General features: G+C 33.3%; 7 protein-coding genes across 10 annotated transcripts in view; 3 read left to right on the top strand and 4 right to left on the bottom strand.

The window, feature by feature from the left end:
* LOC125063502 (dosage compensation regulator) overlaps positions 1-770 on the top strand; it is a 36,700-nt gene extending 35,930 nt beyond the window's left edge. For 3 of the 4 annotated variants that reach the window (XM_047669979.1, XM_047669981.1, XM_047669982.1), the window contains one exon: positions 171-770. In XM_047669979.1, coding sequence (XP_047525935.1) covers positions 171-722 — 552 coding nt within the window. In that variant the 3' untranslated portion in view covers positions 723-770. The remainder of the gene's footprint in view (positions 1-170) is intronic. The other variant, XM_047669980.1, reaches the window with a different exon arrangement.
* Positions 762-1,421, bottom strand: LOC125063503 (dynein light chain roadblock-type 2). The gene has a single exon (XM_047669983.1). It carries the CDS (start codon positions 1,153-1,155, stop codon positions 862-864), a length of 294 nt encoding a protein of 97 aa, XP_047525939.1. The 5' UTR covers positions 1,156-1,421; the 3' UTR covers positions 762-861.
* A 280-nt stretch (positions 1,422-1,701) lies between these two features.
* LOC125063585 (gastrula zinc finger protein XlCGF17.1-like) lies at positions 1,702-3,276 on the bottom strand. The gene has a single exon (XM_047670091.1). It carries the CDS (start codon positions 3,054-3,056, stop codon positions 1,959-1,961), a length of 1,098 nt encoding a protein of 365 aa, XP_047526047.1. The 5' UTR covers positions 3,057-3,276; the 3' UTR covers positions 1,702-1,958.
* Positions 3,277-4,536: 1,260 nt separating this feature from the next.
* On the top strand, positions 4,537-5,581 carry LOC125063586 (28S ribosomal protein S10, mitochondrial). The gene is made up of 3 exons (XM_047670092.1): positions 4,537-4,808; positions 4,885-5,135; positions 5,284-5,581. Exons 1-3 carry the CDS (start codon positions 4,794-4,796, stop codon positions 5,534-5,536), a joined length of 519 nt encoding a protein of 172 aa, XP_047526048.1. The 5' UTR covers positions 4,537-4,793; the 3' UTR covers positions 5,537-5,581.
* LOC125063587 (transmembrane protein 216-like) lies at positions 5,576-6,782 on the bottom strand. The gene is made up of 2 exons (XM_047670093.1): positions 6,427-6,782; positions 5,576-6,242 (listed from the first exon to the last, which is right to left on the bottom strand). Exons 1-2 carry the CDS (start codon positions 6,659-6,661, stop codon positions 6,049-6,051), a joined length of 429 nt encoding a protein of 142 aa, XP_047526049.1. The 5' UTR covers positions 6,662-6,782; the 3' UTR covers positions 5,576-6,048.
* A 903-nt stretch (positions 6,783-7,685) lies between these two features.
* On the top strand, positions 7,686-11,517 carry LOC125048465 (luciferin sulfotransferase). The gene is made up of 5 exons (XM_047647118.1): positions 7,686-7,991; positions 8,430-8,506; positions 9,156-9,350; positions 9,992-10,145; positions 10,914-11,517. Exons 1-5 carry the CDS (start codon positions 7,784-7,786, stop codon positions 11,273-11,275), a joined length of 996 nt encoding a protein of 331 aa, XP_047503074.1. The 5' UTR covers positions 7,686-7,783; the 3' UTR covers positions 11,276-11,517.
* A 4,010-nt stretch (positions 11,518-15,527) lies between these two features.
* The window catches only part of LOC125048469 (soluble guanylate cyclase 88E), a 39,808-nt gene continuing 28,418 nt past the window's right edge, over positions 15,528-26,917 (bottom strand). The window contains exons 7-16 of the mRNA XM_047647121.1: positions 24,149-24,275; positions 23,409-23,613; positions 22,727-22,873; positions 21,938-22,070; positions 21,171-21,398; positions 20,151-20,492; positions 18,873-18,987; positions 18,186-18,264; positions 16,729-16,846; positions 15,528-15,989 (exon numbers count right to left, since the gene is read on the bottom strand). Coding sequence (XP_047503077.1) covers positions 15,688-15,989; positions 16,729-16,846; positions 18,186-18,264; positions 18,873-18,987; positions 20,151-20,492; positions 21,171-21,398; positions 21,938-22,070; positions 22,727-22,873; positions 23,409-23,613; positions 24,149-24,275 — 1,796 coding nt within the window. The 3' untranslated portion in view covers positions 15,528-15,687. The remainder of the gene's footprint in view (positions 15,990-16,728; positions 16,847-18,185; positions 18,265-18,872; positions 18,988-20,150; positions 20,493-21,170; positions 21,399-21,937; positions 22,071-22,726; positions 22,874-23,408; positions 23,614-24,148; positions 24,276-26,917) is intronic.

Below are 26,917 nucleotides of genomic sequence, written 5' to 3'. Positions count from 1 at the left end.
TGGGGTCAGTAAGGTCAGCAATAAGTTATCACAAATTTTTACTAAGAACTGCCTTAGTATACGACTCAAAACGAAACGTAGACTAACAATAGTGTTACCATAATTATAATAACCGCTTTTACCGTGTTAAAATTGGTTAACACAGTTTTAATATCACTTTTTATTTTCAGGTACTTAACTGTGTAAGAGCTTTGTGTCAGTTCACAGCCGGTGATTATGAAATACGTAGAGAAATATCTGTCCCAACATTCCGGTCAGATGGACCGAAACGGGGCTATAATCGAGGCTGGGGCACTAATGGACCTAGGGGGGGTTTCGGAAGTAGCTCCGGGTTCGGCGGAAACCAGGGTTATGGACAAAATGGTAGCCTTGGTGATAATCGTGGAAGCATTGGTGGCCCAGGTGGGTTCGGTAGCCGAGGCAGCTTCGGCAACCAAGCTGGGATGGGTAGCCGAGGCGGCTTCGGCAACCAAGCTGGGATGGGTAGCCGAGGCGGCTACGGCAATCAAGCTGAGTTAGGTAACCGAGGCGGCTACGGCAATCAAGCTGAGTTAGGTAGCCGAGGCGGCTACGGCAATCAAGTTGGGATAGGTAACCGAGGCGGCTACGACAATCAAGCTGGTTTTGGTAACCGAGGTGGTTATGGTAATAGAGGGGGATACGGCAACCGCGGTAGGTTTGGAAACCGTGGAGGTTATCGTGGCAGGGGCAATATGTGGTAGAGATACTTTAAGCACCAAATCTTAAGTACAATAAACTTATTGAAATTCTTGAAATGTTTTATTTTTGAAGAATTAAAGTTCCTAATAATGTATTGAAATATAAGTTAAATCTAAAATGCCTTAAGGGCGAAAGCCTTCGTCATTCAACTGGGGTTTGAACGACTATCAGAACAAAGTCTTTGTCTGGAGCAACCATAACTTCGCTTTTCTTACTTCGAATACGTAGAAATGTGAGGTCGTTTGTAGGATCTAGATCACGGACGACAGACTTCGCTTTGTCCACCAAAGAGCTAAGCAGACCGGCGTATTGCACAGAAACGTGGTTATCCAAAGTCGATTTAATGGGTATTCCTTCGCCATTCACCACTACAACTCCTACTACTCCTTTGTGCATGGAAAGCTTGCGTATAGTCTCTTCAGCTTCGTTTGCCATTTAAGAATTTATAGTGTATGGCAAAATTGATACCAAATCGTAAAATATAATGACATTCTAATTGGAATTGACTTTTTAAAATAATATGTTTAAAAAAATCAGATAATCAAAGAGTATTTATATATTTTTAAATGTGACTGGGAAATGACAGGACTCCTGAAATACAAGTCTCTGCAATACATGTTCATAATATGACATTTCTATCTGTGTGAGAATTAGCTTAGTTGTATGGAAATTAGCATAAGCATTTAAAAAACTTAATGGGTATTTTTAAATAATTTCCAGTATCGTAATTTAATTTTAATACATTTATACTTTGGTTTTTGTTTCAAAATTTCAAAACAAATTTCTTCAATATTTTAACTCAGGAATAGACACACCAGGGAAACAAATCAACCTAATTGTACTTATTTGTCCCTTATCATCACTGCGTAAACACATTTGTTGTCTTTAGAATGTAGAAGTCCATATTTTTTATAAGCTTTTAATTTTAGTAGGTAACTGGCTGAATGTAAAAATAAAAATAAATAAAACAAAAACATCTTTTTTATTCAGCTGTATATATTATACAAAATCCCTACATCTATTATTTGTTTCTTTGTAGGTTTTGCCATCTTGTGCCATCCAGTTTTTTTATTACTTTTATATAAGAGGAGATTGCCTGGAAGATACCACCCGTCTGTAATAAGTACCTGTGTCCTTCTTAAGGATTTCTAATAGCATTGTAGCATACAGAATATTTAATAAATATGTGCTAATAAGGCAAAGCTATTAAAATGATAAATTTTCTGCTTCAGTATTTCTTACATGCTATCTATTTCTCTGTATTCTTGCTGTTCCTTTTGCATTTGTTGTATTTGTAAATAAATTGGCATCCTACCACTCCTTAATTTCTCTCTTTTATGTACTTTTAATTGATGCTTCATCATTTGTTTACGATATCCAAATGCTTTGTTACATATGTTACAAACATGTTCCTTAATGCCACCATGATCGATTCTACAGTGTAAGTCATATGTTCTTTTATTATGAAAACCCTTTCCACAACACTCACATTTAAAATCATAACTATCTCTATGGGTTAAACTATGTTTATTGAGATTACTCTTAGTTAGAAAACGTGATGGACATTGTGTGCATTGATAGGGCTTTTCACCAGTATGAGTACGCATATGTAATTTTAGAGATTCTGGAAATCTCCCCCTGTATGGACAAAGAGTACACTTAAAAGGAAGGTGATAGAAGTGTGTCAGGCGATGTCTTGTAAATTCGCCTTTGAAGAATGAATGTTTACCGCAGATATCACAAATAAACTGTGTTTTGTTATGTAAAGATAAGTGTCTTTTAAAGTAAATTTCTTTGTATATCTTGTTACAAATAGGACACTGGCGAGAAGCATTTTCATGGTCTATAGAGATGTGCTCAGTATACTCCTCGAATACCCTAAATGTTTTATCACATTTTACACATATATAACTTTCATCGCGGGTTGTTTTGGTTTGTTTTCTAATGGGTTGAGTTTCATATATGAAGTCATCTGCATCTTCATTAGTATCTGAAGGCAACTCCCTTAAAATTTTGTCTGAGACTTTTGCAGTATTCCTCAAGTCTATTGCATTTTGAAGCTTGGAATGACATTCATCACACAGATACTTTGGAAAGACATCGTTTTGATCTATTTCAATATCAGTAATTAAACGAAAATTCTCAGAAATATCGGCTGTAAATTGATTCCCAAATATGGGAACGGACCCCTCTTTAAGACAAACTCTGCATTTTTGGTCAGTATTCTTGTTACCTTCTGGTTGCTCTGATGATTCGTTTGTACTTGAGTTAGATACACAGTTATTACGTCGGCGATGTAGAAAATTTAAAAGAATCAATCTTCCAATGCCAACCATAATCTATAATTAGGCAAAATCCAGAGAATTAAAATTACTTTGCCCTGTTTTTACTATGCAACTTGTACATGTATTTGGTTAAATTGAATTTCCTTTACTTTCAATTCAATTTAAAAAAATTGTCTTTTAAGAATGCAGTAATATTATATTATCAGTGTAAAAAATATCTGTTTTGTATTAGCGACTAGCGTTATCACAACAACGATTGTTACTTGTTAGGTTGACGTAAAATTATTGTTGTTGATAATTGATTATACATAAACATAATATACCTAGTCTGTAATTCTGTATCGGACTAGGGTAAGAAGCAGGGTTGACAACTCCTACAAAATGTTCCCCCTAGGTCCAACTTCAAATAGCCCTAAATGTCGATCTAAAACCCCTAAAGATTTTGTTGAACACTTGGTAAGAGGTAATTTTAAATATGAATGGAAAATGTGAGTACATTTCACATATTATAATTATGTTAATCAATTACCGAATAATAATAACAAAGAGATGAAACGATTCTTATTTTTTGTTTCTTAACTTTTATTTCTTCGAATTCAGGTTTTCTTAACGTTTCTTGGCAGACAATTTTTTGCATTTTCGTCAATTTCTTTTCATACATTATTTTTAAAGCTTTTTGTACTTTTTCTTTTTTTATCTGTTCTGAAACAGTTAAACGAGACAGAATTATAATAAAAAAACTAATTGCTTCAATGTACCTTATTCCTTCTTAAATACAATATTATTCTAATATTTCGTCGAAGGCATCGGCCTGGATATCGCGCTGCGTTTTGCTGTTGCTGATATTTTTGAAATCGTACATATTGATGTTGTGAACGACGCAAGTGGAATTGGATATGCCATACACTTCGAAGGGATCCCAATCATATTCCCAAGCAGGCGCTTGATTGGAACCCGCAAGGAAAGCGGAAACGAGGCCGTCCCAAGCAAACCTGGCGCCGTACAGTCGCAGACGAGGCAAAGAGAGCCGGAACTTGGAGCGAGGTAAAATACGAGGCTCAAGACAGAACGCGATGGAGACTCACTGTGGACGCCCTCTGCCCCAACTAGGGGTTATAGGACATTAAGTCAAGTCAAGTCACATATTGATGTTAAATGATTCGATCATACAGTCAGAAGGAACAAATTTGACACTTGAAATTATTGTTTTTCGATATTTAAGCTGTAACCAGGCTTGGAGTTAATATTTGGTAGAATTTGTTGATTGCGTTCGAAGCTTAATATAAATTTTATAGAATCATGTCTTTGTAGAGAAAAAAAATCTCTATAAATAGTACCCCCTAAATAAATGTACCCCTAAAAACCCCCCGGACATCTTGTTTACCCCTAAATTTGGGGTAAAAACCCCCAAGTTGGCAACACTGGTAAGAAGTAAGAACTAAGATATACATCACAGTTTATATATATTTTTATTCATTTCTTGGCCTGTACCAGTTTATATTTGTATTGAAGTTATACTTGTCAGCCTGAGTGTCTAGGATAAGGTTACGTCAGTTGTCATTTCACATTGTGACATTTGTATTTTATTAATTATTTCAATCCATTAAAAAAAAAAAATCAATAATATAACCTTAGCAATTTAACTGTTAACAATTAATAGGTTACCTATTTGTGACATATATTTCGAATTTTGTGTTAAAATAAACATCTCTCAAGTAGAATTATGTTCATTTAATAGAAAATATTAGTTTTGTGCTATTGAATCAAGTACTGCTAACCTATAAGACAATGAATTTCGCTAAAGTATGTGCAAGTCCTCGGAATATATTAGATATTATCAAAACAAATCTTTATTAATTAGCACGGGATAATTTTTCAGCAATTATGGCGTTCAACAGCAGCCCTTCGAGGCCCATTTGTGTTGAACTATTCACCTTTAAGACAAATGTCTGCTATTTCAATGATACCTATGAAACCACTGGAAGGCGTACCGTCAACCCCCGTGGAGCTGGATAAATTATACAAACGCGTAGAGCTTGAGATGAGAGGCATAGATCCTGCAGTGTTATTGAGCTATTCATGGTTTTGCATTGCTGCTGCATCACATTTAGGCATTGAGGTCACCAAAAGGTTTGTGTGTATTTCTATTTGTAGCAATAGCTTTAATTATAATAATCTATAAATTTAGTGTTCCATGTAATATTAAAGGATATTTCCTGTTGTCTATTATTTACTAATTTAACAAAACCATACTAAAAAATGCATTCCTAATTTGCAGTTGGACACTCAGAAAAGCTGAAAAGGAAAGACATACATTGCTCCGTTGTGTTCATATTTATAAAAAGCACAGAGTTCAATATGAAATCAGAACATACTTTAGATTTATACACATGCAACGATTAACAGGCTCTACTTGTGATACATATTTGGAATATATTGAAAGAAACTTGCCAGAAGGTTGTGCACTGAAAGTTACTAAAATTGAATGTCAACATTTACCTGACCATATTAAACCCCCAATGGAAGAATAACTATAATGTGTAGTCTAGCTTAGTAAATAAAAGAAGTTAAACATTGTTATAATTTTATTTCCTTAATTATTATTTTGTGCTTATTTTAGCCAACTCAAAGTTACATTTATCAGAATTATGGTACTGTTAATAGTTAAGACTTATTATGAATGATTATTTACATAATGTGATCTTAAAAATTTTTTGGCTTGGCTTGGTAAAGACATTTTATTATGAAATCCAAGCTCTTCATAACAAAGACTTCATTCAGTCTTAAAAACTTAACTACTATTTGTTTTGTGTTCATGTTCTGGTAAAAACTCTTATACAGCATAATGAGACTGATTTAGTTTTTATGAATATGGTAAAAAAATTGCATATTTTATAAATAAACTGGACAGTTTTCATAAACATTATTTTTCAAGTTTCATTGTTTACCTCCTTTAATAAATTTATAAAAGAAAGAGTCCCTGGGGAATGTAGTAGGATGAAAATTAATATTTTTTTGGCAAGGAGGTACTTTTAAACCTATTCTATTCATACTGATGATTTTTACACACAGTAAAAATGAAGAGAATAGCAAAAGCTAGCTCTAATGCATGAAATATTAACATTACAGCACACCAAATGTATTCAAGTCTTAGAATATATGTTTGATAAATGAGAAAATAGCATACTCCAACAGCTGATGGTATTGTAAGGATGACTGAGAAAAATACAGGTATCTCTGAAAAATAATTACTCTTTAATCCATTTAGAACCATAGAATGAATCATGTTTACCTACTCAACACTTAAGTCACAAAAAAAAATTGTTTTATGCTTGTTTTTATCCTAAGAGATATGACCACAAAAATCTGGCTTTAATTACGTAACCTTGTACCTTTTAGATCAATAATCATAACAACTTACTTTTACTAGCAAGGTTTCCTCTCCTGCCAAGAAATATACGCATGACTTCTACCAAACATAACGCACAAAATATACCAGCTTCAGTCAATAAAGCATTTTCTGGGTAGGATACATTTATCGCTTTTAAAATACCCATGGCCACTTCGCAAACGAAAAACATTCCTAAATAAAATGAGTTTAGATACATTAAGATTTCGTACGCAAAACTGGAATTAACATTTGCTACTTTAGACATGATTTTTGTTTATAGTTTAAGTTTAAGATGTAAAAATTAACCGTGTTAAATATATTGAATTTCGGCGTACTTGGGTCTTGGTGGTTGTCATGACAACATGCGCGACGCGGGTTTTTTAGAACGGAAAAGGGAAATCAAAAGACGCGGGAAGTTGACTAAAATTCATCGCTCTTAATTATATTTGGATCTTAGTGTTTCATATTTATAAATAATTAACAGTGTTAAATGTATTTAACTTCGGCGTATTTGATAATTGTTATGAATACATGCGCGACGAGGGTTTCGTTCACACTTGAACGGAAACGGGCATTCAAAAAACGCGGGAAGTTTACTAAAACTTATTGGTTCACAAACCAAATAAAATATAAAGGCGCTAGTAGCAATGTTTAAAAGAGGAATATTAATTAAGTAAGCATGTTTTTCGATTTTGTTTTTCTACCAGTTTCAGGAAAAAATAAGTTGTTTTGGGGAGCAAATTTAAATGTAAGAGTAAGTTATTAATACCATATTATTTTACTCTATTATAACGGTTTTACCGTTGCACTTCAATGCACTTTGCGTACAATTCTATGTAAGAAACAGAAAGTGGTTATACAGGAACACGGAAGATAAGTAAACCTATACAGGCTGTTTAATTTAATATAATATGAAGTCTTATTTTATTTACTATGTAGACTGAAATATTAGTAAATGTTATTTCTATGTTCTTTTTTAAAGACAACAAGTTTTTCGTGAAGTGCTTTTTTACTTTTATTTATATAACAAGAGTATTTATATAGCAAGTATTTATTTGAATTTTCTATGAACAAAATAGTTTTAGTATTAGTAATTATTTGAAAAAATATACTTTACCGAGGGAATTGTAGTTTTCAATAAAATATAATGTTTTAAAGCAAATAAATGATGTGATTTACGCTGAGTTGCAAACAAATATATTTCAAATAGCAAATAAAATTATCCAAAAGGAATGTGAACACTCCATTGAAGTGAGAGTTAAGGAAAACTATCCACGCAATAATATAGCACGCAACCATTGCGTTTCCCCAAGAGGCGGCCACTGGACGTCTTCTGTGTAATACTAATGTTAATTTTTTATCTGTGATTACATATATATTTTTCAAAATGAGAACAAAACCGGTGCTATCCTTTTCGAAGTTAGACAAAGAAACTGGCACCATGCTGGATAACATGTTCGATAAAAAAGATTGCATGGTAGAAATCAATCCTGGCCGCGTGATTTTACCAGCGGATTATATGACCATCGGTCAAGATATACTAGACATGGAAGTTTTGGAAAGCGATGTCTGGATGTGCTCGTATCCACGAACGGGTGATATTCTTTTTTGTACATTTTTTCTTCTGAACTCTGTTATTTGATCTAGCTCAAATATCTATAGACATATATATATCATAGCATATCTATAGGTATATATACATATTTGAAAATGTATTTAGTAGTTAATACTTCGCTTCGTGGGCATAATTTCTGAATTTTGTCATTAAATTTCTTTTAATCAAGCATAAGCCAAATAATAATAATAAAAATTTCTTTTAAACAATAACTTTTTAACACTAAAAAGTTATTGTTTTGGGAATTAAACGTAGACTTCCCGGGCGCAGCAACGAAGGGCACAGATTATTAATTAAACCTGTTTCTTAGTTATAAAAAATATATTTATATAAAGTGTACTATACTTTTGCATTTTGAGGAAATAATTATAATAATTAAATATAATTTAATTATAATAAATTAATAATAAAATTAAAGGCTCGACGTGGGCACAAGAAATGGTGTGGCTGATTGGACACGACTTGGACTATGAAGGAGCCAAATCTATACAACAAGTTAGTTCCGTTACTAGTACGTTAACTTATGTGCCAAAAAAGGTATAATTTGTAATAGTGCTGACAATGTATACATATATATATATATATATATATATTATAATATCATATGCATGTTAAAAAGGCTAAATTGTTTTAATACATAATTTTTGGTCCCTTGCCGATAACTCTAGCTATACGCACTATAATTTAAAAATGGGGCTATATTTTATAAGAAATCAAATAGGATGCTGTTGTCTCTATAACTTAACAATATTTAATGTTAGGATTTTACACGATTTAACTCATAAATAATACGATATAACGATAAAAATCTATGTCACTATAATTTTAGTGAAAAAATAGTAGGTAAAAGTAAAGGTTAAGTTTAGTAAAAAATATATTTTTACAAAACTAATATTAAGAAAATAATTACTACTATAGTCCTCAAATATTGTGTTAACGTTACAAATAGTACAAAAACTAAAACTACAAATTTCAGTTCTTAGTACATACCTGCTTTCCCAACAAATATACCGAAAGAATATTCTAAAGCTTCTCAAAATGGTTCCTTTTACTGTTTTTTTATTCATTTTTTTGAAGTTTGTAAAAAGGTAAAGTAATGAATATTAATTTAAATATACATATTATATTAGCATAAAATACTCAGATCCGGTGTCCATTGGTGGAGCTAAGCTGTATAATGGTGGACGGCCACGCGGAATGGCATGACGAGTCTGTAAAAGGCACTTCAGTGGATCTTGTAAAGTATCGTCTACCTCACCCGCGGTACATCCGTAGCCATCTACCCTGGGACCTGCTCCCCACTGAGATCGTTAAGGATGACGGGACCACAAAACCGAAGGTCGGCTATAATTATTTATTTATGCAGTTTTTTTTTTCTTTGATATTAATTAAATCTACCACTCTACCAGACTCAGAATTACACGCCTATATAGTCTGTCTCACTCTACGCACCTGCGCTACGGCACCGATCACGCCAGACCGATGTGAGACGCAGTATGCGTTGTCCCGCTCTAACGCGTATTGGCCGCACCTATATCACGTCATCGTGTGTTAGGTTTATTTCGTTACGGAATTTCTTGATTCGGTCGCCGCGCTCAAGGCCCGCGATAAAATCTAAGCAATAGATTTTAAAATCTACAATCTAACTATTGTCTTCGGGAAACGTTTAGCTTAGCGGTAAATTGAGGGATTCTGATGGAGTTTGGACCCCATCTGCACATTATCACTTGCGCGTACGGCGAAGATAAACATCGTGAGGAAACCAACATAACATAGTCATAATTTAAATCTACGACAGGACAGAAGGCTGATCTACTACCTACTTGATTAAAATAAATGATGAACACAGATGTAGAAATGCTTCTGTCTATGTGTGTGTGATGTGTTTGAAACGTTTATAAGAGACTTTCTACTGTTTTAGTATTTCATGACAATCATTGCTGTATGTTATATGTATCGTTTATTATATGTTATACGTAGGTAATTTACACGTCCCGCAACCCTAAAGATATGGTTGTATCCTATTACCACTACTGCACTTTGGTTCACGGATTAAAAGGCAGTTTTGAAGAGTTCTGTGATTTGTTCATGAGAGATCATGCGCCGTTTGGTCCAGTCTGGAACCATATACTTGGTGAGTCAAGCCTTTTAAAATATATTTATTTCATACATTTTTGTCCCGGCTTTACAATCTGGCATATTGTAGATTTTTTTAACTTAAATCCGTACTTTAATATTCTAAAACATTCAAGGAAATATGCTTGTTTTATCTGCTATTCTTCTGTATTCATGTAATAACAGGTTTTCCCAACCTTTTTCAAGCACCAGTCTCTCACAATAATAGATAGCATTAAGTATATTGTCAAAAAAGATAGATGGTGAAATACCTGTATCATAAACTCGTAAATGCAATATTAGATTAGGTCAAATTAATTATAAATGTTTACTAACCGCACTTTGTACCTAACACTAAAATTGTAGACCAATTAAACTATTAAAACTAAAAAAAAAAATTAGTTGGCAGATTTATTCTTCTATTTTTCTAAATGTGAAGGAAACTGGTCAATGTACGGAATAGATTTTTTGATTTTTCCATCTATAAAATAAACGTGAGGGACCTCATAGCCTAGCGGTCTTATTTAGTGGCAGCTAGGTGAGGGGTACCGGGTTCGATTCCCGGTTCGAGGGCAAGTTTTAATTTAATTTAAAATTTGTTCTCGGCCTTTGGGAGGGTTGTGCGGTACCGGGCGAGTGCCTAAACCGTACATGGAGGACACGGTCGAATTTCTAAAGACTAGCACGAATTATAAAAAATCCTATACTTGACGCTGGCTAATGCACAAACCGTGCCAGAGCCATCAAAAAAAAAAAAAAGTGTAATTTTTATGATTTGCTCCCCCAGGTTTCTGGAAACGTCGCCACGACCCGAACATACTTTTCATAAAATTCGAGGAAATGAAACGCGACCTACCAATGGTCGTACGTAAAACAGCGACATTCCTCAACAAAAATATGTCCGACGAACAAGTAGACAAGCTTTGCGATCATCTATCCTTCCAAAACATGAAACAGAATCGTGCCGTGAATTTAGAAGGCATCTTGGAAAAGTCCTTTGGCAAAAGCTACTTGGAACAGACGTCATTGCGTTTCATTAGAAAGGGGGAAATTGGAGATTGGAAGAATTTTATGTCTGATGATCTGTCTCGGCGATTTGATGACTGGGCTGAACAGCATTTGAAGGGAACGGAGTTGAGCTTTGAATAACTTTCTATAAAGAAATGATAGTTTAATAATTTTGTTTAATATATTATTAATTAATGTAAGGATAAATATTTTTTTTACATAAACTTCAGTGTTCATTTCGAAGTTAATATAATAACATTTATATTACAACTGACCAAGCAATGAGGTGCACAATTAAATTGTTTTAAGGTCATCGTATTGTAACAAATATTTAAATATTATTAAAAAATAAATTTTTAAAAGTAAAGGGCAATACAATGTTTTAAGTTATTAACCTTGTGTTTAATAAGTTAATTAGAAATTTTAAATGATAAATTTAATAAAGTATTTTATATTGTACGTAGTATGTGTTATATTATTTATCAATAAATAAAATTCGTTTGTAAATAACATTTTGCTCAATACAGCTTTTTCATTAAGGTTGAAGTTATTTTTAAGCAGCTTTTATTAACAAAAACTTTTTTACAATAGTTTTATTTTTTAATAATAAAGATTTCGAAGCACGTTTTGTTTTATTTTATAATAGTTTGTCATTTAATAAAACATGATCCAGGGTTCGATCTCCGGCGAAACAACAACACATAAAAATATCTATATGATGTGCTCATAACAGTCTCGTTACTGGCCCTACGGAGACTCAAGGACAATTTTATAAGTGTTATTTATCAATCAGGTACTGACAAGATGGCTGTACATCCTTGCGATTCTGTAACCCACTTTTCGAACTCACACAGCGGCATTCTGATAAACAATAAACTACAAGCTCCCACCTTTTCAGAATGCCAAATCATAAAATGACTGCTTCACGACTGATTTGAGAGCGACCGCCGATGCAAAAACCGCTGTGTGAATTCGAAAAGTGAGTTACAGAATCGCAGGGCTGGACTATCTATTGTTTACTTTTTACCTATGGCTGTTACCTCAGACCTTTTAAATGACATGTGTTGTGCTCAGACAACATTGCAGAAACTGAAACTAAAAATAGTGTATACAAGTTTCTCTTCTAGTCCTAATAACATATCAAGGAGGCTGTAAGCCCATCAGATATCACTTTTAAATAATGTATATAATTATTAGTGGTTCTGTTTTGGTGTTTTGCATTGATTAATTACCGATATTTTGGTTATTAAAAAGCATAGAAATTGATTCACATTTATTACTTTTAAACAAGAGTCTATTTAAATATATTCGATGTACAAATAGGAGAGAATGATGCTTAAATTATTAGTAAAATAGAAATACTGTGATTTATATAACATATTCAATGGCACATTGAAGAAAAGATAATTTCAAGAGACTAAAATTGATTGTCACTTGTTTAGTTCCAACTATGAAGATTTCATTACAATTTTATGCTATTTATATTACATTAATACACATTACAATCGCCAGATTCGACCACAAATATATCCTCAGATGAAATGTCTCATCATGGTAATTATATATTAGTTTAATCAATAGATGCTTCAAGTAACGATAGCTCAATCAAGCGATGAAGCAAAAAGTTTGCTATCACAGTAAGACTACCACAATTGTCTTAGTGTAAACTTTAATATTTTAGTCGAAGGACTTGAAGGAATTTAATTTTGTCTATGTCAAGATGTATGCATATCTTGACATAGACAAAATTAAATTAAATCTAAACCTGTCGACAAATTTGCATAATATCAATTACGTGACGTTACTTAAATATTTTACAAGACGATACGTAATTCTAATATAAAATTGTAAACATTTAATTTATATTAAAGAAATATATATTTAAGTACAATATTAATCTCAAAACGACTAGAAAAGTTGTTTAATTGACCTACATCAATTTTTTCCAACCTCTATGATAGTGATATACATTATAATAGTAGGATATAATATATTTGTTGACCCAAGAACTATCGCAAAAATTGCACAACTATAAGCATCAATCGATGATATCTTCGTCACAACTAAACCTTAGCTAGTTTTGTTAATGTCTTTGTAAATTATTAAAACATTAAGGGTCTACTTATGTATGGAACTTATGTTCCAAATTAGCTATTTATTACTTATTGGTAGGATAAACACTATTGTTACGTTTCACGACTGTCAGATAGCGCTATTCGTCACATAAAGTCCATCATAACTTATGAGTCCAATGATGTGTCAAATAGCACAATTTATCTTCCAAATAATTTATGTGTTGCATAGCTATTTGGTACTTTATCCATACATTGTGAAACAGACCCTAATTGTAATTGATATTTTGTAGACATGAATATATAAATATCTTAATTTAAAAATTACACTAGTATATAGCTCGAAATTAATAATTTTATACAAATAGACAACACAATCTATAGGTAAATCCTATTAAAAGATCTTAATAATATTTGGAAATTTCATATCAGATTTTAATACTGTTAAACAGTAAAACAATATAGTTTATCTTATATTTATTTGCTATTGTCATTACGTAAAGCTCGCGTCGAAACGATATTTTCTTTGGAATATCTTTGGATTTGCTTTATGAGATCTATATGAATCTAACTTTATATTATCTAACCCACCTATTTGCGATATAATTTGATTAAGATTTAAAGCATTTGATACTGTATTTGTAACATTTGTGACATCACAAATCCTAAAACTAGAAACTTAAACAAGCATTGAGTAATGAACCACCATAGCTAATGATTATCTCCAACATTTATTAAATACTTTTTATAAAATTTTTACCTGACACAAACATCAAGCCTTTATAAGAAATAGAGTTGCCTACACTAGAACTAAATATACAACTATCTAAATTTTGAGGATTTACTTTATTTCTTTGAAACACAGACTTGTAACAACAGCTACATCTATCTACAATCAATCTATCAAAGGACTATAATCACTGCGATGCCGTCATACGCTGAAATGTGCTAACCAAATTATTCGGACTGCTAGGGATATATAGTATATATACCACTTCTCGACCTTAGCATCTGTGCCCTTCGGGCCGGACACTTTACTCTTTAATGTATAATATTCTACGGTTTCGATATTTGTAAATATGTGAGGAACATGTAGGTATACTAACTTTTTTAATATAGTAGTTTTATTCTAAGAGTACATTGTCTTCACATATAATTATTTAACTAATGTAAACAAAATATTGTAAACCTATTTTAAAAGAGTAAGTGTGGAGTTTCTTGCCCATTCTTCTCCACACGAAACTAACTTTTGGAAGGGGCAACTAGAATCTTCTTTGTATTTTGTTTGACGTTTAAAAGTGCCATTTTAGGTGGTCTAATTGAAATAAATGATTTGACTTTGACAATTAGTGGTTAGACTATCCTCTATGTTGGTCGAAGGAGGAGCATCATCTTCCTTCCTCCACAAAATCTACGCATCATCTACGCATTACTAACCAACGTGCCGTGTTGCACTACATATACAATCGTAAGATATAAAATATTCTACAATACCCTCTTAAGCATAACATTTAATATAATAATGCGTCCGTCAAATTAAGTCAACCAGAGAAAAGCCACATTGCAACAGTCCTGAACAACTCAGAAAGAAGTTCTTAAAGTTCGTTCTTTGTAACATTCTCTTTAAAATACATTTAGGTTTCATTCGAACAACCCTACAAAATAGAGTGTTCCGCGCCGGTACTAGCTTTCAATACGATGGCCACAGCGATCCCGTCGTTTTCATATGCAATTTTGATGTTATGTCTCAAAATCAATATTTAATAAGGTATCTTGTAACGTCGTACATAATCTAATATTTTTTTTGATGGAACTCCACAATTGCTTAACTTTTTCCATTCCGATTGCTATAATATAATAATGACAGTAGTAGGTAATTTTACGTTTTACTTCTACTAATAAACAATTCAAGACAGAGCAGTGTTGGCCTAGTGGCTTCAGCGTGCCACTCTCATCCCTGAGGTCGTAGGTTCGATCCCCGGCTGTGCACCAATGGACTTTCTTTCTAGGTGCGCATTTAACATTTGCTCGAACGGTGAAGGAAAACATCGTGAGGAAACCGGGATCGGTCTAAGGGAAGTCCCTTAGACCGAAAACGTCGACGTCGTGTCAGGCACAGGAGGCTGATCACTTACTTGCCTATTAGATTAACAAATGCTCATGAAATAAATACAGAGGGCCAGAATTAAAAAGGTTGTAGCGCCACTGATTAATAAACCATTCTAAACATAACAAAAAAAATCCGTTCTAAATAGTAAACTGAATGTTATTACAATGTTTTGAGTGAACTGACTGATGGCAATTATTAAATTGACCCTATTGCAGTTTTCTTAATATCCGTAGCGCTGATGTACCAATGATCGCGCGGTACAAAAATGAATATTGAAGTCGGGATCGCTATTGCGAGTTGAGAGTACCCGTACTGACATTAAAACCTTAACCTTACTTTGTACTTTTAAAATATTAAAAACAATAAAAAGACTAGATTAAATGACAACTGGGGTTACTGGATTTATGTCTCACGTGTGGATTTCCAAACGCGCCACAGCACTGATGATGATTAACATTTTTTGTATGATGATGACCATGAGGGTTAGTCGGAGTTTGAGGTTTTTCTTTCGATTCTTTGGGATTTTTGAGGCATATTTTGTGGTGTCCTGGAGCTATTCGCGCCCGAAAACGCCCCACTTTGCCCTGTTTCGGTAGATTTTGCTCAATGTTTTCTGACACCGTACATATGTGGGATAAACCTGTGTTTGCGTCTTGGTATTCTGTGTCTGTTTCTGTGAAATAATGTAAAATATTATTACTAATGAATACCAATAGTATTTGCTATAGGAATTAAATTAATGGTACAGTATTTTATAAGATTAGTAATTTCAAGTTATGTTAAGGACTAATTGAGGACATATTGCGCACTTCTCAGACAAGGCGGGATCCATCGTTGATAAGTCAGTAAATCATTACCTAATACCAATCACCTATTCATTCTTCTTTTTCAAAATTAAAAAAATACACTGACGAAACGTTTATGGTATTTTTTTAACAGTATCGTATATGGTAATGATGCCATGACACCCTCTTGAATCCGCTCTTGTTCCCAGATCAGTGAAACAAACTTTTGGGTCTATTTTGTTCCCATTCTTCTGTTAGATGCTCGTTCTTTAGTAGAAATCGCGAATTGCACCATTATAGTTTTTAGAAAAAACAACACTTGGTACAGGACTACAACCATACTTTCTCCTGTACCAATTGTAACCATTCAGTCGATCAACTTTAGGATGACGTTTCAAAGTTCACACTATCTATTGCAATGTCCATAAAGAAATAATTTCGCTAATGGACATTATATGAAATAAAAAATGATCAAAGAAGCGGATGCAATCTGAGGACAAGATCTATTTAGGCTTGTAGCGTCACTGGATTATTTTTAATATTATTACTTTGACTAAGAGGTACTATGTAATTAATGACGAATTATGTTCAAAATTGTATAACATTTTTAATAATAAGAAAAGCTACCTATTTCCTCTCCATTTTGTGATGCCGCTCGAACATGTGTGATAGTGGTCTGTGTAATGTGAGTATTGGGCCCATATGCGGTGTCGATACCCGGCGCCGAACAAGGCGGAGACAATCGCTGGAAAGAAAAATATGTCAAACAATATTGCTCAGTTAAATACCATTAAATAAATAAATATTTTAAGGCTATCTCACGATTGTAGGAAATGTTAAATAAATATATTTATTGTAATGATGAGTTGCTGTTGCAATAAAAAGTATAGCTGACGAGGTCGATCACCAAAGCAGTTCAGTGTTAAATAATTTGGACACATGTATGCTGTGGTGCGTACATGACTGTCCAAAGTATAATGCGTGTAAGATTATGCCGTTGCTAAAAAATAAGGTAATTTTTTATTTTGTTGCTTAAGAGCGGACTATAACCAAAATCACTCATTGTTTGATCTAAGCATATGATGTTTGAATTAAAAACGATAAATATATATTGATCGTTTACTGTAATTTCAACGGTTGACTCAAATTAATAACACAATACAATTTCAAGTCCTCGATACAAAAAAATCCCAAAGTCATCTCAAATAGAATAAGTATTATGGATTCCAATAGTAATTGAATTACACATTCGTTTGGCCGAGAGCTGTAACTAGCGATTTTATCAAATATTGTTTATCGAGGTAATAGTTTTAAATGTCACCGCACTTTTTTGATGATACTAATTATGTAGGAGTCTCGGGGGAACCTCATTGGAACATCTCCAAGTGAGTTTTGCTGCGGAAAAGCACAGAAGCTTCCTGGGCACTTCGTAGGCTTCACGGAGCGACCTCACTGTTCCGAGGATTTTTACACGTTGTTTAGCCACAGCCTCGCATTCCAGGACTACGTGGGTGACTGATTCCTCTGCGCTAAAACATGCACATGGGGCTGTCTCTTCCTGCGCTTCTTTTACAACAGTGTATAATTTTCAAGACGACGAATCTCTGAATTGGTCAGTCCATCTCGTTGGCGAACGTCCACGCAAACTTTTATCTTCGGTGTTGCCATTCGAAGAGCTTCTCGTTCTCGTCACCCCTACGCATTGTGTGACCGAAGTACGAAATTATGCGCTGTCGGCATATGGTTGATAAAGGGGTTTTAATATGGAACTGTGTAAGGATTATTAAGAGTATTGGTGCGTTTAGCGGTCCAAATATAAATTTATAAGCATTCAATTCTTAGTTTAATTAAGTTAGATAATGAAGGTACATTAATAAATGATATTTGTTGTGAAGCCACAGACAGACAAGTCAAACTTAAAGCACTTTTGCGTCAGGGGTTTAAAAGCAGTAAGAGCAGAGGCTTTTAAATGATATACATTTGCCACCTGACTGTTCTGCTTCTTATATCATGGGTAACAGATTGATGAAAGTAAACATTTTAAAGTAAACCTAATTTCAAGTTTAAAATATTTATTTACTTACGATATTTTCAGTGAAATAATCTTTGTCCCTGTTCAAAACGGGAGCAGTTCCCACTCTGTACGGAGATGTTGAACTGTAACTGGGAAAAAAATAGCAATTTATAATAATTTTCACATTAGAGCCCCAAAAAACATTTATAAGATTTCTATTAATCATTCATTGAATAATCAATCTATCTTCTATATATAAAAAGAAAATGGTGTTCGTTTGAGGATCTTTCACGCTTAAACCACTGATCGTATCGACATGAAACTACCACCATTCGATGCGAAATTTTTCCTAGATGGTTTATGGCTATGGTTTATTTATTAAATTCCAACGTTCCTTGATTTTTTTATTGCTGTTTTACTTTTATGAAAATTTATCCATACGGACTTTACCGCGGAAACATTCGGGGAGGCTTCCTAGAACCTCTAAACGTCAACATCTGTTAAAAACTTGATTTTCGAAATATTTCAATTTTCTTAGCGGGAAGTTAAAAAGAAGAATAATAAAAATATGAAAAAAACATAAAATAATGAAACATAAAATTTATTTTAATTCGTCCAGCAAAGCGGGCACGAAACGGCTAGTATTAACTATGAAGAAATTACTATCACATCAGCTCTGTCTGTGTCTCAAAGCAAGTATTGCTTCATCGAGAATCGAAATCAATCCCGTCACGTCACTTAAGCCAAAATAAATTACCAGAACGAAGAGTTCAGGCTGTCTAAGGTCCGTTGAGGATCCAAAGATTCCGCGTCAGTCCACACTGCTCCAACACTAGCTGACGTCGACCTGGAGTCGGGAAACGGCCGGAATTCTGGAAACATAACCCTCATTATAAACAAGGACAACAGATGAATTTAGGGTAAGTATACAAAAGCAGTGTTCTTCGTGTGACCACGTCTTCATGTTTGCGACGCAAGTTCAATTTAAGATAATTATCATCATTTGAGATTTTTCTTTGAAACTTAATTGTTAACTATAGATCTACCAGGATCTGATGGCAAAAAGGGAAAAAAGAAATTGACGCTAGCAATACTGGGGAAATTGGAGTAAAACGTTTTGATACTTTTTTTTGTATGCTGATTCTGTGTGTGATACATGCAAAATATAAAAAAAAAATTCCAATGATAATTTTTGAAAATGTGGCGAATGTGGGGTTTGAAATTTAGATGAAAACTCCAATTACTCTTTTCATGAGTTTATTAATTATATGAGTTTATTTATTATTAATTAAGAACTTGAAAATGGTTCCAAATACTGCACATCCATAAAAAAAGTCTTCAATGCAGTATTTTTAATAAACCTTTCCTCCTGCATCTCAATTAACCGATCTTGTTCTATGAACTGATTTTCAATTTTTATTACATGTTCACAAGATTTTCGCTATTCATCGATCCCTATTTGAGAGAAAGAAACAGTGTAAAACTCATTTATCTTGTTTCTGATCAATTCTAAATCAAAACTATCCAAGTTTATTTTTAGTATAAGAAACCCCTGAAATAAACCAAAGTTTAGTATAAGTACATAAGATAATACACACGAAAAATCCCATAAACCAAAGTATCAAGACGTGTCATTCCTACTAACCAGTCAATGCTTGCACATGGCTCAATATCGATGATTGTGTATGTTCTGCATCTTGTTGATCAAGTATTCATTGATAAACATTGAAAACAATATGTCTTGCTTGCGATCGAAGAGGTTTCTTCGACATTTTTATCACTTTTTAAAGGAAATTTGAAGCCAAACCAAAAACAATTCCTCAAAATTTCAGTTGACATATGAAATTTTTCTTTTATTGCCATATGAAAATCGCTAATTTTTAAAAAAAAATTTTGCCATAAGTTTCTGGTAGACCTATAATTATTAAGTCAATCATCTAAATAGCTGTTAAAATAGTAGTAAGCTAACTGTACCTATATTCTCACTTCGATTTAATCTAGAGTCACTGATTAAATACTATTAAGTTTGTCTTACCTCTATCTTTATCGGTTCTATTCGGCGAATTGGCAATACTCCGTCTGGCTACATCTTGGAAAGTGACAGGCGAATACATCCGTCTCTCTTCTGTGGGTGACGTTACGATCGGCTGTTTCAAAGTTGGCGAAATCATATTTCCCGTACTAATTAATGATGTTGCCGATGTCATGTTTAAATCTTTATGGTTTAGCTGCTGAGCTGAATGTTCTGCTATGCTGTCTCTAACGTCAGCTGCTCTTTCCCATTCTAACTCTTGTCCTGGTTGTATTTGAGAGGAGATCACTTTTGTAAGAGATGGGCGGGACTCTCTTCCTTCCAGCCAGTAAGTCTTCATTGCACCTGAATTAGTAAGAGATGTTGAAACACGGATCAGATTAATACGATTTGATGGGACTTCGTAACATATTTTTAGATATACATATATTAAATATAATTTAATCTCGAGGCACGCTTGCGGTGCCTTTACATATTTCCCATAAGTTTTTATCTATTTCATGATAAAAAATTTCATCCATCTTAATATTTGACGACTCATTGGTCTAGTGGTTAGTACCGATGACTGCGAATCCATAGGTCCTGGGTTCGATCCCCGGCTGAGACGAACATCGATGTGATGGGCATTTGGTGTTGTGCTTAGGTCTTGGGTGTTTAAATATGTATTTATATGTCTATCTATCTATAATATGTATGTATATCCGTTGCCTAGTACCCATAACACAAGCTTCACCAGCTTAGCATGGGACTAGGTCAATTGGTGTGAATTGTCTTTAAAAAAAAAATCGGCACAGCCGCAACTTACAGAAATTTGGCAATTATAAATAAAACACATATAAAATTAATTCATTATTAATTCATAGATTGACCGAATTTATCTAAAAATTAAAAACATAGCGAATACTTTTCTAATTAAGTGCGGATTTTTTTTTAAAAATGAGGTGTAATGAAAAATAAATGTAGCAGAAAAACCTTGGCTGTAATAAAAAGAAACAGAAAAGCACGCCAACTTACAGCACGTACCTTTCCCTTTCACTTGTATCTCTCCTCTTTCAGTGACCATATACGATGGCGATAACAGCTCTTGAGTTGTTTGCGATATATGAATCCTCATCGCTTCTGAGGTAGACTCCATTCGGGAGGCAGTGTTCACAGAATCACCAAAGAGACAATATCTCGGCATCTTTAAGCCTACTATTCCAGCCACTACAGCGCCAGAATGAACACCTACTCTGATCGAGAGATGGGACCCTGGAAAATGTTCGTGATCAAGTGAGATTCTCAAACATTTTTATTTCTACTGTGTGCAATTAACACTTGTATAGTGATGGAATATATTGTGAGGAAACTGCTGTGTCTTAGATCTAAAATTGGAGGTTTGTCAGACATAAACGGTGATATTTTTGCCTATAAAATACATTATTTTAATATGAAATGTTTGTAACTAAGAATAATATTTAATACTCGTAATAATTTATCCTAGAAAGAAACTGAAATTTGATAATTAAAAAGGGTTACACCAAAGTAATCGAAGAATTAAGCCATTAATTATTATTATTTATTTAAAAATGGTAATAAAAAATAATACTTATTATTTATTACCGTGTTTAAAAAATGTTTTTATAAAATTACACGTAATATGCATTACAATTGTTAGTTGTAGGACGGGGACCCTTAAATAATACCGCAGGTATATTAAGTTACACATTTTATCGATTTTTTTTAAGTTTTGTATATAAGAAACTTATTCAAAACATTTAAAAAGTCATAGAACAGTACTTCGTTCTTACCGGTGCTAGGGTCCTTTAAATCCGTGATAGCATCGACCATATCGAGTGCCATATCGCAAACCTTCTCAGCGTGATTGTCTTCCTTCTCTGGAGCCCCAGAAACAACCATATATGCATCTCCTATTGTTTCCACCTAAATATAGCATAAAACTTTTTTATTTTTATAGTAATACGGAATTTTAAATTAAAAAATGTAATCCTCATATTTCACTAGGGTAGACCTATGACCATTTGTTCTTGGTAAACTTTGGTACAAATTTAGAATTATACTTGTTATGTAAGCTGATGTCTACCGATAATAAAATATAACTGGTTCGTAATTTGGTATAATTGGGTCTTCATTACAAATATACAGTTCCATCTATAATTAATTTATATTTATAATTATACTTGTGAATTATAGTTTTTTATGATAAGGGTTGTTTAACACGTATTATATTTAGATAATATTATATAAACGCTGCCAGTATCTTCGGAACCTTGCCTAAAGGGACTCCTTTTAGTAATATATTTTAGTCTATGTTAAGGTTATTTCAATGTATAATGTGATAATTTTATTAATACGCGCTATTTTCTAATCAGGTTTTCATATATCTGATAAAACCATTGCTTACACTTTACAGAGATATTATATATACATTCAAATACATGTATGAATCTTAAAGATGAAGGATCAGGAACAAAATATATTCACAATAAAATATACATATATATATTGCCTTATGACCACAGAGTACATAGAAGTAGTATTTTACTTTGTTTTTTAATTATAATTGAATAAGAATTAACCTTGTAAACTCTGTTCCTCTCGGTCAGTGTATCGAATATGGAGTACATCGCATTCAGCATGGAGACCACCTCCATTGGAGTGATGCGAGAGCATATCGCTGTGAACGTAACCACGTCAGAGAAGAGAATTGACACGCTGTCGAACATCTGGAAAATAAATTGTTATTGTAGTAAATTAATTTAATATGTATATAGCTTTTTATTTTTAATGATTATGATTCGTATAGGGTACTAGCACGGGTTGCCTGGAAGAGATCACTTATAAGCGATAAGCGTTGCACCCAGCATTTAGTTTTATTACCGCGCTTTATGTTGCTTGTTTAATATTTAAAAAAAACTATTTAATCCACAGATATAGGCTTCAGGGCGTAACATTTTGCATGGAATTGCGCTTGTACTTTTTTAAAGAACTTCTACGCATCTAATTTCACGACCCTCTCAACCTTCATTACGAGGCCAATAGACACCTGCAACGCCGAGGGTTAGCGGGTGTGTTGCCAACCTTTAAAAATTTAAATCAGTCAATCATTCACTTCCGTTTAACTCTACGGTTTTAACTTACTCATCTCTTTCCATCACAGCGTAAATACAATTTGACAGAAAGAGACAAGTGGGCTTTTGTGAAATGAGTGAAGTTAGACTGATTAGTTTTTATGAACAAGGAGGGTTACTCCATAATTACCTCGCAAGTATCAATGGGATTCTCTCCATTCCTCAATCTATCAGCCACCTGTTTCGGTATCATCTGGTAGAGTAGCTCGTCCGTTCTTTTCATCTCTTCATCCAGTTTTCGCATAGACTCTTCTAGTTTCTTACTCTTCTGCTGCTCCTGGTCAAGCGCCAGTTTGAGTTCCACAGACTGCTGAGTACCGGCTAACATTAGGTCTCTGAAATGTAGGTAAGATATCTATATTATTTTTATTACTCAAATGTACAATTACACCCAGAAATCCTGTGTTCAATTTCTCTATGAACGTAATTACTTTTACGGTGAAGGGAAACATCGCAAGGAAAGCAGCTGGTGCCATGTAACAGACCAAATATTGATACATGCTTTACCACGGACCTTTTGAGATGCACAGTCTTGTCAAAAGAAAAATAGTCGATGAAACAGACGCAAAGATGACGATGGAAACGTCCTTATTAGAGGCATCGAATGGAATTTTATACACAATCCAGTCTATTTTATTTGGTTTCTATGTTCGAACCTTGTTGTCGAACTCCTTTCAAAAGGAGACCTCGACCATAAAAAGTAACTGTCAAGTATTCTGAGTAAACAGAGGAATACTTTTTTTTTCATTTAATTATATTATTAATATTTATAAAACAATATCTTATTCAAAAAAGTCTCAAAGAAACAAATTTCAAACAATATTTGTAAATTGATACGATAGTTAAGTAACGTTAAGCATAAGGATGTACCTGCTAAAATCATGCATAGACAAATCATTGATATAGAGTCCAGTGGACACGAGGGCAGACAGATCTGGCATTACTGGAGTTCCTAAATACATCATCATTCTCCAATTGTCCATATAAATCATTTGACCTGAAATTGTATATAAATTGCATAATCCATAACGTCTTTATTATATTACTAATACTTTTGTAGAATGAGGATTACATACATAACTAACGACACGTGATGAATTGAAGATGTTAAAGAACTTGACTCGGAAAGCAGGGTTGTCGGTCTTAGAATGAATGCCGAGAATACCAAAGTAATGACCGATTTCAGAAAGGAAGTAATACTATTTAACAATAGTATTATAGAATATGTAACTGAATACTCGTACCTCGGTCAGACAGTATCTATGGCCGATGCAACATTAAATATGAGTCTTAGAGAAGGCATGCAAAATAAGAAAACGAGCGTGGTAATTAAAAGGAAGCTTTTCAATACTTGTGTACTACCTGAACTAACAACATATGGATCTCAAAGCGCAGCATACAAAGCTAAAGGTATGTCAAAGATTGATGGAACGATGATATGATAGGTAAGAAAAGAATTGATAAAATAAAGAATATTAATTAAAAAGAATAACTAAAGTAGCAGATGTCAGAATAAAAATAAATAAACTTAAGTAGAAAATTGGTGCAAGGGGAACAGAAAATTAGAGCAAGAAAGTATTAAACTCTTGCCCAATGTACAATAAACGCAAAAGAGGAAGAAAATTTAGAAGGTGGATAGATCAGGTTGAGGAAACAACAGGAAACAACATGGCGAAGAGTGGCACAGTGGCACACAAAGGCACATAGATATTTCAAAAGAATGAGATGATAGAAATATGCATGTGTTTAAGTGTATCTGTAATAAAAGGCTTTTATTATTTATTATTATTATACCTAATTTATCCGATTTTATAAATTGATATTAAACGTAATAATTAGTAAAAAACCAATGCGATAAAACTTACAAATAGCGTCTAAACAGTCTCCACAAATCAGCAAAAGTTGGAATTATTACATATTCAAAAAATAATAATAATAATGAACACTTTGTGATACAATAAAACTCAACTTAATTGTATTAGCTCGATATCGACTATTATTAAATCGACCCATGCCAGCATGGTGATGAATTTTAGCATTGTTTGAGTCATTATATATATGTTCGTAAATAATATTTTTTTAGATACCTTAAAAATCCCCTTTTAATAATATCCTAAAAATCTCAAAAATAACTTATCGCATCGTACCATAATAACACCTTAGATGGATGGATGATGTATGGACCTGAATTCGATACAAGAACAAACATTGGTTTCGGGATAGAAAAGCCTGATTACCTGCTAACAAAACGTCATTTGCTTACGTCAACATCGATTACGGGATATAAGTCTACCCATCTTACTTAATAAAATGTTTGAGGCTAGTTGAAGTATATCAAACAACACATCAAGACGACGTTATGTAAATCTCGTCGTTGTGTATGTGTAAAGTATTACTACTATGTGCAATAGTGCATTTCACGTATCGAAAATGGCTAGAAGTATTTTGATAGCCAATTCGCATGACAAAGGTACCTTTGAGATGTAAATTGATAATATCGGGTAAAGGCCTTCCATCGTATGCAAATCGTTTCTTACGAACCATACCCCGCACTGAAAATGGCCTCAGATATATTGTTTAAGCCGTAGTTATTTGATAAATTGTACCTATTTTGGTTCAAGTTATGTTCAAAATAAAACGTACTTAAATATTTTTAAAGGAGAACGAGTCTTGACTTATTCATGCATTTTGATATAAATATCACCATATAGTATTATCGGATGAAATAAGCAAACTGAATGGATTTTTAAGACCGCCTAAAATCTCACATACTTACACACCCCCACACATCACTCACACCGCAACAGGCAATTTATTAGTATGGTTTTATATTTAAAATCTTAATATATATAAATTACGTTACGTGTCACGTTGCTTGTCCGCTATGGACTCCTAAACTGCTGAACCAATTTCAATTAAATTTGCACACCGTGTGCGGTTTGACCTAACTTAAAAGATTATCCTATCTTTTACTTCGCTCACATCTCAATTTATACCTCAATATTATTTTATTGCAAATTATTTGTTAATTATTTGATAGTCACAAGTCTAACAGATGACGCTGAGTTGAAAGTACCAACGTTTCACATAAGCTACAATTTAATGGCATAACCACCAAAAAAGCATGATGGTCCCAACGACTGGTGTTCTCCTACCGTTTCCCTTGAATAGTTTACTACTATGTAATATAACGAAAACCTTAGCCACAGCAACGCTTGGCCGGTCTGCTAGTATTATATAATCTTTAAAAATCGGTGGATAACAAAAAGCCAAAAATCCCATTATTAATTATGATTTAACAAGTATTGTTCTTAGGACTTGTGTTTCTAAGTTATTAGGGTTCCAACTGGTATTTTTGTTTACACGTAATTATCGAAAAAGTGACGATTGCTAGAGTACAGACTTTGAAGCAAATGTAACGGCCGATGTTAGACTCGTAATTTGAGTATAAATTGATGATAGTCTAAACAAATATGTAATATATGGTTACAAGGGAATTGGAGCAGGTGTAATTTTGCTCACCGTGCATTCTTTGTATTGGCAATATTATCTGCGCAGACGTTACGTAAGGTTTTTAATTGTTAGTTAAGTTAAAATTAACCATGATTAAATTAAGTGTTAAGCATGTTTTAATTAACC

Source organism: Pieris napi, chromosome 3, assembly GCF_905475465.1.
Source record: "Pieris napi chromosome 3, ilPieNapi1.2, whole genome shotgun sequence".
In the NCBI taxonomy this organism is placed as follows: Eukaryota; Metazoa; Arthropoda; class Insecta; order Lepidoptera; family Pieridae; genus Pieris; species Pieris napi.
This window is presented reverse-complemented; position numbering and strand designations above follow the sequence as displayed.